The 14,761-nt window shown below is 40.5% G+C and overlaps 1 protein-coding gene across 1 annotated transcript; it reads left to right on the top strand.

Annotated features, from left to right (window-relative positions):
- Window positions 1-10,035: 10,035 nt before the first annotated feature.
- Window positions 10,036-12,925, top strand: LOC120295938. The gene is made up of 2 exons (XM_039317559.1): window positions 10,036-10,156; window positions 12,444-12,925. The coding sequence occupies exons 1-2, from the start codon at window positions 10,036-10,038 to the stop codon at window positions 12,923-12,925; spliced, it is 603 nt and encodes a 200-aa protein (XP_039173493.1).
- Window positions 12,926-14,761: the final 1,836 nt, after the last annotated feature.

Here is a 14,761-nt window from a genome sequence, read left to right as displayed (position 1 = left end):
ACTCTCTCTTTATTTTACTTGCATCAATTTAAATATAAATAAGTAGGTTAGGTTTAATATTTATTGAGCAATTTTATTGAAAAGGATAAATGCATAATGGCTTGCGCTTTTTCCATCCATCTTATGACTTTCAACGCCCCTACTACATTAAATCAACCACAATATCACTTGCAAGTCTTAGATTTAAGATTATTTCTTAGTTTTATTTCTTCTATTTCTTTGGAAATTTTGATGCATTTAAAATTAACAAAAAAATATGTATTTTCCAATGATTTGGTTAAACTGTCTTATAATGTAATTACAATTGTCATAATTTTTTTGTCAACGATTAATTATTCCACTTAATCAACCCCACTTTTCAATTTTGTCAATATTGTTCTAAATTTTTGGGCCATATTTCAATGTACTCTTTCCTGCCAATTACCACCAAAAATTGCTAATGTGGTGTCTAGTCACCGGTGGCCATCCTAAGTGGCATGCAGATGTGGACAATTTGTTAATTCCATGTCATAATTTGCGACAACAATTGACGATAGAGACTGCATATAAATGTCGCACAAATGTGTGGGACTATATTTACAAAATTAGAAAATTAAAACTAAATTGACATCCGTACAATAGATTTAAGACTAAATTGATAATTTTCCCAAATATTTAAATGATCACTCCTTCAATGGGCACATGTATAAGCATTTTTGGGATAAGTACACTAGGAGTTTCATGACTTTCATACGGTGCTCAGTTCAATGCCATAAAATTAAATAATCAATCACTTAAGTGCCCTTAGCAATTTGCCTCGCCGAAAAATCTAGCATAGATGCTAGTTGTCCTACATAGCATTGACAACGCTAACTTGGACAATTAATAAAAAATTCAAAAAAATCCACATATGAATGGGTAATTAATGAAAGGTTTCTTGCGAGACCCAAGAAACCTGCAAAGATAAAGGAAAGAAAGAAAGAGGAAAGTGTGGCTTGGTGTAGAAATGAAAGGTTTCTTACGAGACCCACGAGAGATAAAAGAAAGAAAGAAAGAAAAAAAGAGGAATGTGTGGCTTGGTGCAATGGACAAAGAAAAGAAAGAAAGAAAGGAGGAAAGTGTAAATGAAAGGTTTCCTGCAAGACCTGCCAACTTGCAGAGATAAAGGAAAGAAAGAAAGAGGAAAGTGTGGCTTGGTGTAGAAATGAAAGGTTTCTTACAAGACCCGTGAGAGATAGAAGAAAGAAAGAAAAAAAGAGGAACGTGTGGCTTGGTGTAGTGCACAAAGAAAAGAAAGAAAGAAAGAAAGGAGGAAAAGAAGAAATGAAAGGTTTCCTGCGAGACCCACGAACCCACAGAGATAAAGGAAAGAAAGAAAGAGGAAAGTGTGGCTTGGTGTAGAAATGAAAGGTTTCTTACAAGACCTATGAGAGATAAAAGAAAGAAAGAGAAAAAGAGGAACGTGTGGCTTGGTGCAGTGGACAAAGAAAAGAAAGAAAGAAAGGAGGAAAAGAAGAAATGAAAGGTTTCTTGCGAGACCCACAAGAGATAAAAGAAAGAAAGGAATAGGAAAGAAGAAGAAATGATAGGTTTTTTGTAAGACTCGTGAGAGATAAAAGAAAGAAAGAAGGAGGAAGGTGTGGCTTGGTGCAGTGAACAAAGAAAAGAAAGAAAGAAAAGAGAAAAAAAATAAGAAATGAAAGATTTCTTGCAAGAACCGCAGAGATAAAAGAAAGAAAGAAAGAGGAAAGTGTGGCTTGGTGTAATGAACAACGAAAAGGAAGAAAGAAAGTTTCTTGCATAAACACTACGGTGACCTTATCAAGTTCGAATTAACTTCGTTAAGGATTCAAGCCTTTTGTTAATCTATTCTCGGAGTTAGGTAAAAGTTAGAAGTTATGTGATATTTGAACTGCACAATCCAATTTAGGAGTTGTTAAACTGTGAAATCACATGGTAAAGATAGATTAGGACATTATAGAGCCGTGGGTTTTGACAAAAGCTAGCTTAACGAGTGAGACTGTCTCTCCTACTTATAAACTGACTACTAGCCTAGCAGCCCCTTCCACAACCGATGTTGAACCCCAACATGGGTGTGATAGCTAATGTCTCACTTCCTACTATGAATATGTCCCGGAAGGGAAAGGTAGCAGCATTGTCAAGTTTGATCAAATGAAGATGAGGGGCACTCACTTAGCGATCTCTACAAAAGTTGAACACAAGATCTTTTTGAATTATGAGAATTTTAATATAAAAGCAATTCATATTCACTTATCTCACTCAGTTAACACATATATACAATAGCAATCCATGCTCACACATGCTGCTAGCAAGCCACGTCGGAAAAATATTAAACTATCACCACGTCGAAGTTTTTGGCAACTCAAATCAGCGATGACAATTGTCTTCTTTTTTTTTTTAACGAAAATGGCATTCAAATGATTGCTCATAAGTTTTGGCATTGAAATGACACTTCTAATGTCCTTTTATCCTCTATAGGATATGGGACTTTTAGAATTGGTCAATACCATCTTCTTCTTAAGCGTGTACAAGTTAGTTCACTTATTGGGTCTTGAAGTGTTTGTCCAACCATGATAATTGCTTTGATGGGATAGGTCGTGAGTAAACCTCAAGCTCCCCAGGTTCCTGAATCTTTAAGAGCACATTGCCTAGGTCTTTTTGGCTGGATTCATGACTCCTACAGTCAAATTCTTTCTCCTTGTGAGATAAACCTCGAGTTCAAGGAGAATTCATGATCCTTCACTAAAAATTAAAGTTCAGTAGTTCGACTTGGATCCTCATTAACATGCCATCTTTAGCTTTGTTCACCCAGAATGCTCTCGATAACTTCTCTGATGAACTAAAGTGACAGGAATGGCAAGTAAGTTCATTTCAGTCTTTTTCGAACGGTTGCTTTATATACTAAGGTCATGTCGAACTCTTCTGGCTTGATCTCACCAGGGATCTCCCAGTTGAAGTGGTAGAGCAATTGTGCCGGCAGGAGTTCAATACTGGTAAGACCAAATAATATGCCTGGGACATCTGGCCCAAATGGTATATGCTCAAAGTTGGTCCCTTTGTAGCTAACTGAAGAGTCTTCGAATCTCTTCGGTATAAAATGATGAGCACCTGTCCATCGATCTGGGTCTCTTCCGAGTGCCCATACCATGATGATGTCTAGTTTTTTCGTGGTATCTCATATCTGTGGACTTCACATCGGTCCCTTGACTCTCCCATAATCAAGGGATAAGGAGGATGCACGCAGAACAGTTTCTTGATGACTAATTTCAAGTACTGTAGTTCCCAGAGGTCTTCCTCGCTGACTTTCAGTTTTCTGAAAAGACTTGCCAAATCTCGGACTGTGCTCTCTCCAAAACTCTTGGGTTTCTCAGCATTTCCGCTGTTGCTGACTTCAGGGTTGTCAGTGTACCTGAGCTTCCACCTGAGAATATGTCCCAGAAAGTAAGGGATCTACGAGTTTGATCGATTGCGAAAACAGAACGAAAATTGGCGGTGTCGAGACTGGCTGACAAATGCAGGGTCTTTCAGGGAATCAACATTCGGTATAAGTGGAGGAAAGGAGTAGACAGAAGCATATTTTGACATTTAGTAGTGGGCAACGCAAGTTGATCTCTTCAGTATTTCAGCCATACTCTGATTTCCAACAAAATTAGGCACAAAATTTATGTGTAGACTCTTCTGAAGATATAGGAATTGTAAACACTCAACTGTTCGGTAATTGCAAGCATATTCTGATAATTAGTCGCAAAATTTAGGACGCAATGCCCACCCAAGAAACAGAGATTTCATCCTTTCACAGTTCGTGCTACTTTTTATGCAGCACTTCCAAGTTTTCTTCCTACAAATGAAGTAGACTACACTTATTTTCCGGCAAGCATCAGCAGGACTGAATCTGCGTCCCAGAATGTTTGGTTTGATTTTCTTATTTCTTGGACTAAAAGCATCCAAATTAAGTTTGCACAGACCTCACTTATGCCTTGCCATGGAATTTCATCTTAGTAGAGGCCTAAATAGATTAAGAGGGTCCCTTTGGTATTATCTGTCATACGTCGAAACTCAAGCTCTCCAGATTCCTAAATCTTTACAAGCACATCGATTAGATCTTCTTCGCCAGATTCATCGGCCCTGTTGGCCGATTCTATTTTTCCTTTGTGACTAGCAGTGACGTCATCAAGAATCTTTTCCATTTTACAGTGTATTCTTTCTAGTGCCCTTCTCATCCCCGAAGAACCCCAGGAGCATTAGAGAGTGGTTCAAATCAGGTAGATCGAAGCCTCCAGACAGCATTAACTGTTCAATGAGCAATGAGGTTAACCTGTCCTGATATGTTCGTTTTTCACCGAATATGGCCCAGGATATTGTGCCCCTCGAGACAAATCTCTTGCTCTTGTTGATTTGTGCCCCTCGAGACAAAGCAATCAAGCTAACGAAGTTCCTTGCTTCTTATTCTCTTATTGATCTGAAAGACTGGACCTGCATATTGCTCAGGATCTCCAGGACCACCAGTTTTCTGAGTTGTCTCCGGTTTTCACCATATGGACAGAAGCTAGCTCCTGGACCTTGAACACCTCTTTGCGATGCTCTGCATCAAAAGATCGTGGCTAAAACTTCGCCCACCTGGAGGACCTCCAGGTCGGGCCTTGCTAGCTTGCCATGTCTATAAGCAAATGATGCAGTAAGGAAGAGAGCATGTGATGCAAATTCCCCATGAGAGGCAGCCTCCTAGGCCATGGTGAGAATTCGTAACTAGGTATAGGACACTGGGCCAAACCCGAAGTTTCGTGAGAACAAAAAGAACTGTGCATAGAGAAACAAGTGAGGCAGCCGGAGCAACAGCGATATTCGGAAAGCCATATCAAAACCACACATCTTTGAATCGTATGCGGGTTCGTTGAACTGGTACAGCAGTTCAATTTCTAAAGACTGAATTTTCTATTTCTAGATGAAAATCCATACGAAATCTTCATGAGATATGAATCTCCAAATTGTTGTCAGGTCTCCCATAAGTCCTAACACTCTTTCATTAACAATTGGATAAGCTGGCCCAGTGAACCTTTGCAATTATGTTACGTACATGGTCATCCTAATGGCCACGAAGCCTTAGATATCTAGTTGACCCTTCGATGCATGACCAGATTGTTTTTCAAATACAGACTACCCCGTTTTACTGCATCAATTATCTCAAGCTTAATCATAAGGAAGGGACCACTTTTCTTCACCTTGGACTATGATTAATCACAATGTTTCGGGCTAGATATAACGGTAATTTTAACAAAGACTCAACCCTTTTCCCAAGCCAATGTGCTTCTCTGGTTCGGACTAATATTAACAAATCACATCCAAAACTCTCCCCTTTTTAATTGCATATTCTCTTATAATTTTTCGTAGTTTAAACCTACTTAATCGAAGCAGTTTATGATAACCTCGCGTACAACTACAAATTAAGCATGAACATGAACTTGATAAAATTAATTACACCCGATCTAAACCTTCGCCTAGTTCAAAACCCAAATCTCAATTCGGTTCAGATTTTTATCTGGCCCGTTTACATCACAGGCCCAAATAGGCCCAAGCCCGCGTACGAATCAATCAAAAGAGCGATAAAAGTAAAAAGCCCCGGCAAAAGACGAGAATTGATCTCCATCGACGGAAGCATTTGCAGTGATGCAAGCAGCGCTTCGGGAGCGAGCTCGATCGATTCGCATCGTGCAGGCGGCCGCGGACTGAGGGGACATCGTTCGAGCAGCTCCGCCACCTCGGCTCGGAATCGGGCGACGGTGCGCGTTTGGCTCCGATGGGAAGTTCTCGCCCGGCCGATGAAGACCCGAATCAAAGGTTCGTTGCGTTTGCGACTAGCCCTGCGGTGTGCGAGTTTTTGGTTGCAATCGTGAGACGAGGACTGATGTATTTGGATTGTCGTGAAAAATTTCTAAAGGATGAAGTTGTCTCCGCAGGATTGGAGCCCTGCGGTTAGGGGGATTGTGTCGGTCTGTGATTGTAATTGGTTTCGTTCATTTACAGTCTAGCGATGCTTCGCACGCGATATTGATTAGCTCGAGAGCTGAGGCTTGAAGGATTGCGTGAGCCATTCCCTGCTTTGAATGCCTAGGACCTGTGTGCTCTTTGTTCTCTAAAGCTTCTGAAATGGACTCGCTTCCATTCTGGTTTTACTTCTTTGAAGAGTTTGGAGAGATGGCCATAATTCTTAGCATTATAAGGTAGAATCGAGTTCGAGGCCGGGGTCATTTGGGCGGATGCCTCGATCACGTAGTTGTGTTCGTTCATTGGGTATACTTTATCTACTGACTTCAACTAGTCCTGTGCCTTTTGGTATGTTTAGGAATTTATTCGAATGCGTTTCCGGGGGACCTTAATTCAGCGAAGTTTACATTTTATCTTGCTTAAGATTGCCTGTGGTCCAGAAAATGTAGACTCTGCATCTGCAGGTACTTCTCAGCAACTTTTTTGCTCTTTTTTGGGGATATGAGTTCTCTCTTTATTCTTCAGGCTTCTATTCGCATGTTTGAGTCGGTTGTGCCCAATTTTTCTTATGGGACTTAGGAATTCTTTTTCGATTGTTAAGCATGGGTTGTTCATAGATTATTCTTGAATTTATTCTTAAAGGCTATAAAAGTACCAATATTTTACGGTCCTACAATATGACGAGCTAGATAGGGGATAACCTATTAGTGGTAGATTGAATGATTTGTATTTATATCATGCTTAAAGGGTTAAATCTTGTTAATCATGCTTCTTCTTAGGCAGCCTTGACCCGGTATTTCATGGGGATGAGGCGTCGCGGGATCCAGGGTGAGTTCCTTGCCCTACCCCCGAAGGGGGGTTTGGGTTGTGGCGGAGAGCCCTGTGGGGAGGAGTTTTGGGAGAACCCTTCCCAAGAAACCATGTGAGCAGTTTAAAGACCTACTCAGGTCTAATCATGCTTCTTCTTAGGCAGGGCAAGACAGATTTCCTGTCTCTAATTTTGCTGAAAATTTGGCTGTGCAATGTAGCTATTGGTCAGGGAAATGAAGAGAAAGGGGCTTCCTACCACTGCAACTACTGCAACAAGGATATATCAGGAAAAAATCATATTAAGTGTGCGACTTGTCTAGATTTTGACCTTTGCATATAATGTTTTTCTGTTGGAGCTGAAATTACCCCAAAACTGGTCGGAATGATTGTATAGGCAAATTATCAAAAGACTTAGATTAAGCTAGCTAAATGAAAGATTTAAAACTGAATTTGTCTCTGTATAATAGGTTTAGGATTTTTATTTTTATTTTTTTTGTAATTATCCCTCATAAATTATCTCGAGCTTAATCATAGTGAAGTATTGCCTTTCTTGATCTTGAGTCTGATTAATTGCGTTCTTTTGGACCAACTACAATGGCAACTCCAACAAAGTTTTAGACTCTTTTTTTCTCCAAAGGATGTGCTTCTTTGCTTTGAACTAAGCGTAACGAGTCATATCGGAAACTCTCCCATTTTCATTGCGTATTCTCTTGTAATACCAGGCAAGATATTGGACGACCGAGTGTACTTTGTCAAACCGACTAATGATTACATAATGTACAAATTAAGCGTGAAGATGATAGTGACGCAACACTTAAATTTCAATCTAAACCATTGCCTTTGCTGTACCTTCATGCATCCTTTTATATAAATAAATAAATATATATATATATATATATATATATATATATATATATATATATATAGTAGTTTTCGAATCACAGGTAGGCTTTTAGGTTCGATGCCAGCCAGCCCATTATTCAAGTCTACTTCAAAACTAAAATCTCAATTCCAACCCATTCGGATTTTTGACATTTTCTCGACCTTTTTACATAACCAAAACTAGAAGACGAAAATTTCGAATTGTCATTAGATGAGGGATTCTCACCGTGATTGAGCAGTGCAACAGAGATCTCTCTCAACAAAACCATGTACAATGATACATTCGCTTCTAGAGCGAGCTTAGTTGATTCATATATAGAAGGATTAGGAACTACGGAACTGCAAATAGCAGCCTTGATTCAAGTAAATCCTCATCTGTAGCTACTGGCCAATGCCAACTATGGCCAGAATACTATCTGCAAGCTTCAATTGGGAAGACAAAGCAAAATCATAAACCACCCTAATTGTACATCTTCTTTGCAGAGGTCCTGTGACATGCTAATGATCTGCAACTATAGATGGATTATGAATGTGTATATGCACAATACATATAATAAATATGAATATGTTTATTTATCTTCTGTATTAAATAAATAATTGCTTATTATTAAACTTATGTGATACTTAGAGATGGCCTATATGTGTGTGTGTATATATTACATAAATCACTTCAACAGCTCATGATTTGGACTGCTCGACTCTTTTATTCTAGATAGCGCCTCCGACGGTGGACTATAAAAGGAAAAAATCAAACTCTATTACGTCGAACTTCTCCTAATTTCCAAGACATTCTTTATATTTCTTTTTAACGATCGCCCTGGGGTGCTTGAGGTGCTATCTGCGGGTAACAGGTCTCCTCAAATATTCCAAAAAAGGAGCTTCCCGACTGCAAATGGGTTAGTAAATAAGGACGTTATTTTAGAAGGCATGGACAAAGCCACTAAGGAAAACAAATCGAGCTCTCACGCTCCCAAATGGCGAGTACCCCTCTACCGTAAGGGTAGTTTCCATCTTCATCTTCATTCAAGGTAATCCTTCGATCCGAATACAATGAAAACCATGAATCATCATACATAATCACCCACCATTTTGCAACTCAATCCCCCCCAATATCAAAAATGTTCCGAAACAATACTCCCCCAAAATCAAAACCCTAATACCCATCTAACCCTAATCCCTACCCCTTCATCTCTCGTCTGAAATCCCTTGCTTTCGTAACCCATACATCAGATTTCGATCAAACCCCATTCGGAGTCCCCTTCGGCTGTATTTCCACTCTGAGCTCCCTTCAATCGATCTCCCTGCTGATTCCAAAAGTGTCCAGCCAGCTAGCGTGAAGCCCCTCAAATCTGGAGATAGAAAATGGCAAGTCAAAATGAAGAAGAGAGGAGGGTCGCAGCTCTCTATAAAAGCCTTGGAAATCTGTGGTCGGAAGAGGATGTGGTCGAGATTACAGGTGATATCCCTGAAGAGAAACTATCTGAATGCCGGAAAACTTTGTTTGGGAAATTTTATACTAAACCGAATGTGAACTTGACCACTTTTCTTAATACAATGAAGAAAGTTTGGAAGGTCGATGATGTTACCTGTACGGTACTCGAACCGGGCTACTACTCCTTCAATTTCCAGTCCGAAGCTAAGAAACAAAGAGTGTTAGATCTGGGGCCATGGTCTTTCTCTAGCAATTTACTAATATTACAGCAATGTGATCCCGATACCCCTGATTTATGTTATGATTTTACATGCTGTGATTTTTGGGTGCATTTCTATGGACTTCCATATGGAAGAGTGACTCATGATGTCATTAGAAGTATCGCAGTAAAACTGGGAGAAGTGATTGAGGTAAAACTAGAAACAAAAGGCAACAGCAACTACAAGTTCAGTAAGGAAAGAGTCAAATTGAACCTGGCAATGCCTTTGAAGACAGGAGTTCTACTTAATCTGGAAAGAAAGAGACTGTGGATAGAATTTAAATACGAACGACTTCCGCACTACTGCTATTCTTGTGGAAAGATTAGGCATTATGCCACCTTTTGCAGTGAAATACCCTATGAGAAATCGGGGCTGGCAGAGAACTTACCGGGAAGGTTTGGACATTGGCTAAGAGTGGAAGCTCGCGAACTCAGTCCGTTTGGGAAGATATTCTATGGCAAACAAGAGATAATAACGGATGAAGTAGAGAATGTGCCCGAGACACCCATCCATGCAGCTCTTGAATCATAGCAGCACCAGCAAGATTAGAATTCAGATCAAGTTGTAGAACAAGAGAACAGACAACCACATTAGCATATAGAATTATTACTCAAGGAGGAAAGAGGACCACAGAAGAGAGGAAGTAGTTGTATTGATGCTGAGTCTGCTATGGTCTTATATGAGGAGCAACTTAAGGAGGCGGCGATGGATATGGAAGAGACGCTACCAGGGGAAAAGGGGCTGGTCAAATCCAAATCCAAGAGCTCCAAGTCAACAAATGGTAAAAAAGGTAAGTGTTTTTGCCTGTATGGTGCTCAATCTTCAAAAACTCAAAATTTTGACAATACACAGTTGGTGGAAACTCACATTCACATGGCGGAGGAGTCAAACCAGTGGGCTTTGGTGGCTAGCTCTAATAAGCCACCGGCTTATCCATGAAACTATTAAGCTGGAATTGTCAGGGGTTAGGTACACCCTTGACAATTCAAGCTTTGAGGGTCCTAGTGACCCAGGAAAGGCCCAGTGTTATCTTTTTAATGGAGACGAAGAATCAAGAACAAAAAGTGCAACGCATATGGAGAAGGCTGAGATACCAAAACAGTTTCGTGGTAAATCCGGAAGGAAGTGCAGAGGGTTTAGCTCTTTTCTGGGATGATCAGGTAGAGTTACATTTAGACTCTTAGTCAAAAAACCATATTAATGTCCAGTGCTTACTTAAGGAAACATAGCAGCGGATGCATATCACTTTTGTACATGCTTCTAATGAATTTCAAGAAAGAGTGTTGTTATGGGAGGCTCTATACAGAACTAGTATTAGACACCATCTACCTTGGCTTTGTTTGGGGGATTTTAACGAAATACTGTACCATTGGGAGAAAGTGGGCAAAAAGAGGGCTGAAACTTACAGGCTTACTACATTTAGGGACTTTCTTCTCCGATGCTCTTTAATGGACTTGGAGAGCAAGGGCTGTGCCTTCACTTGGAAAAATAACAGAATAGGGGAGCAATTAGTCAAGAAACGACTAGATAGAGCGCTTTGTGATATAGAATGGAGGATCGCACATCCTAATGCTGATTGTACAACACTACTAGCCATTGGGTCGGACCATAGTCCGCTCCTACTCTCATTTAACTGGAGAATGAAGAGGAAAAAGAGGGCTTTCAAATATGAGGCATTCTGGTCAGACAATGAGAAGTGTGGGCAACTTGTTAAAGATACATGGGCTGAATTGGAATCCCAAAATTTGAATATGGTGGAGAAGCTGCAGAAAGTGGCACAAAAACTAGATAGTTGGAGTAAGAAAAGCCTCTGTAATGCAAAAATCAGAATTAATGAGCTGAGAATGCTTTACAAAGGTTGACGAATGATCCTCATACGGATAAAGAAAGCGAGACAGCGAAAAGGATAACTCAGGAAATTGAAAAACTATGGCAACAAGAGGAGATGTATTGGGGTATGCACTCTAGAATTACATGGCTAAAATGGAGAGATAGAAGCACAAAATTTTTTCATGCGACCACGATTCAGAGGAGATCTAGAAACAGAATTACCTTGCTAAAAAATGCTGACGAGGAATGGGTGAAGGAGGATCATCCCTTGAAGGAAATAATAGCATCATACTTCAGTAACTTGTATAAATCGGTGGGGCGGCGCAACCTACAACCTGTCATACAACAAATTCCAACTTCAGTTGACGAGAACATGAATCAAAGGTTAGTAGAACCAGTCACAATGGAGGAAATCATAGCAGCAATGCAACAGCTAGGGGCATCTAAGGCTCCTGGACCAGATGGGCTGAATGGATTATTCTACCGTAGTCATTGGACATATATAAGAAAAGATATATTTAGCAAAGTGCAGAACTTTTTTGAGACAGGTTACCTAAACCCTGATATAAACAGAACCCAAATCACCCTTATCCCCAAAATCCCCAATCCCGAAAAGCTTTAACAATTCCGGCCAATTAGCCTTTGCAACTTCGTTTATAAAATAATCTCTAAGGTGATGACAAATAGACTGAAACCCATACTACCAAGTATCATTGCAGAAGAACAAAGTGCTTTTGTGGGGGGAAGACAAATTCAAGACAATATTCTTATTGTGCAAGAAGTACTCCATAAGTTGCGAACTCGGGAGAGAAAATGTAAATTCCAAGCGATGCTAAAGTTAGATATGCAAAAGGCCTATGACTGAATTGAATGTGATTTCCTTCGAGAATGTTTGCTTAAGACGGGTTTATGTGAGAAGTGGGTGCAATGGGTGATGCAATGCGTGTCAACGGTCTCATTCAGCATTAATTTTAATGGCGAGCCTCAGCCTTTCTTCAAGCCTACACGAGGGATTCGCCAAGGTGATCCTTTATCCCCCTACCTATTTATCCTAGCAGCTAATGTCCTCTCACATTTGATGAAAAAAGTAGTAGAGGATGGTACAATTCGGGGAATTAAACTTAATAGTGGCTGCCCTATCCTATCACATTTGCTATTTGCGAACGACTCCATTTTCTTCCTTCACGGTACTATGTTGGAATGTCAGAATTTGGCGGAAATACTACACCAATACTGCTTTGCATCAGGACAGGCCGTTAATCTAAACAAATCAGGCATATACTTCAGCAAGTGTTGCCCGATGAGTCTAAGAAATAATATGGCAGCAGTGTTGAGGGTCCTCGAAATAGACAAAACAGGGAAGTACGTAGGTATTCCTTCGGATTGGGGAGGCTCTAAGAAAGATATTTTTGCCTGGATTTTGGCTCGAGTGAACAAGAAGTTAGAAAGTTGGAAGGAAAATTTACTGTCCAAAGCAGGGAAAGAGATATTAATTAAATCTGTGGTGCAGGCTATCCCACAATACGCCATGTCTATTTTCAAGATCCCGGTGTCTATATGCAAAGCAATTGAGAAGAAGATTGCAAATATTTGGTGGAAGAATGGGAAGAAATCTGCTAGGATTCATTGGACGAAATGGGAGACTTTGAAACTCAGAAAAGATGAACGAGGCCTTGGCTTTAAAGATTTACTAGCTTTCAATGAGGCTATGCTAGGAAAGCAAGCATAGTGTATTGCACAGCAACCTAATTCCCTTTTAAGCAGACTCATGAAGGGTTTATATTACCCAAATTGCGAATTCTGGAAAGTTGGATATGGCTCAAGACCCTCATGGGGATGGCGAAGCATTATAGTGGGAAGGGATTCTATATGTCCAAATGTCATGTGGTCCGTTGGGAATGGTCAGAAAATCTTGGTACGAGAAGATAGATGACTGAGCAGTGGATCAATTGGAGGCTCGGCTACGAGAGATGAACCCGAGAAAGTGGATGGACTGATGGAGCAGGGGAAAGGTGCATGGAATGAAACAATGATTCGAATGCTGTTTGATGAACAAAGGGCGAAGGAAATCCTTGCTATTCCTATTGGACTACCCACAATAGAAGATAAAATTGTATGGATGCAAGATAAAACAGGGTTGTACTCAGTAAAGAGCGGTTATTTCACTACAAGGGATCAAGCAGCAAATCACACCAAAGAACAGCAACTTCCTCCCACCAAACAAAGCCAGATCTATGGAAACACATCTGGCATTCTGGAATTCTACCTAAAGTCAGGCAATTTCTATGGAACACATGCCATAACGCACTACCTACAGTGGACAATTTATACCGAAGAAAAATAGTACCTGATCCACTTTGCCCCGTGTGTCATCATGAAGCTGAGACAATAGAACACACCTTGCTGTGATGCCCCTGGATAGCTCAAATATGGAAAGACAACTCGCTACAAACAAAGATAAATAGGATTGGGTTAACCAGGTTTGATGATTGGCTGTATACCCAGAAAGAAGACCCTCAAAGAGCAACAAAGTTTAACAAGATTGCTACTACCTTGTGGTGCATCTAGCAAGATCGAAATCAGTACATCTTCCAGAACAAACCCCTCCATCCGAAACAGACCCTACTCAGAGCAGCTGCATTGCAAGCCAATTTCGAAACCTGGAACACAAGGGCAGAAAAGGAGAAATAGCGAGAAACTTACACGATTCAATGGCAACCCCGCCTGTCGGCTCACTCCCAGTAATATCGACGCCTCTTTTATCCGACGGGGAAGCCGAGACATCGGGTGCGGAAGAAGCGGCGAGTCGGGAAGAAACCAGAGGACAGACAGAAAACAGAGCAGCCATCGCGTGTATTTGCAGAGACTCGCGGGGACGCCTAATTGACGGATTCTCGAAGCAGGTGGAGGCCGATTCGGCGGAACAAGTAGAAGCCATCTCTCTGCTGGAAACCCTAGCTTTTCCATTTGAATGCACGAATGAAAGTCTTGAAGTCCACTCAGATTGCTTGTAGCTCGTGCAGGGGTATTGTTCGAAGAAGTCTTCAGTTTGAAGCTGCTGCCGACCTTGGATCGAATCAAGGAAAAATTAAAAGAATTTCAGGGCCTTTCCTTGGCCCACTGCAGTAGAGAGGCCAACAAGCCCGCGGATTGGATTGCAAAAGCCCAACGTGAGAATATTCTTCCGAGTAATTGGGTAATTTATCCTCTGACAGCCTTATTTGATTTATTATTTGCTAACATTCTTGATGTAATTAGTCCGAACTTTCCTAAGTAAATGAAATCAAACGCACTTTCGACCAAAAAAAAAAGAAGAAGGCATGGACAGAAATGTCTTATCGACTTCGAATTTCTTGCACTCCAAAGAACACGCTGACTTGAAAAACTGAAAAAGAACAAGCAAGATACGGAAGGTCACTGTTGGGACGCTTTAAAGATATACGCCCGACACAGTATCTTCCACAAATGAAAGCTGAAATAGAAATATATAATACTAGAATTGGCCTGGTTGTTGTAAAATTCGATGAAGCCACTGTTAACCTATTCTAATATAATGTAAAATTTT

Source organism: Eucalyptus grandis, chromosome 7 (assembly GCF_016545825.1).
Source record: "Eucalyptus grandis isolate ANBG69807.140 chromosome 7, ASM1654582v1, whole genome shotgun sequence".
NCBI lineage: Eukaryota > Viridiplantae > Streptophyta > Magnoliopsida > Myrtales > Myrtaceae > Eucalyptus > Eucalyptus grandis.
Note: the sequence above shows the minus strand (reverse complement) of the source record. Positions and strands in the feature narration are given on the sequence as shown.

Coding starts and splice junctions, on each gene's coding strand:
- LOC120295938 (XM_039317559.1), top strand. CDS start 10,036: ATGGTCTTATATGAGGAGCAACTTAAGGAGGCGGCGATGGATATGGAA. Junction 10,157..12,443: donor GTCAACAAATGGTAAAAAAG/GTAAGTGTTTTT, acceptor GCTTTGCATCAG/GACAGGCCGTTAATCTAAAC.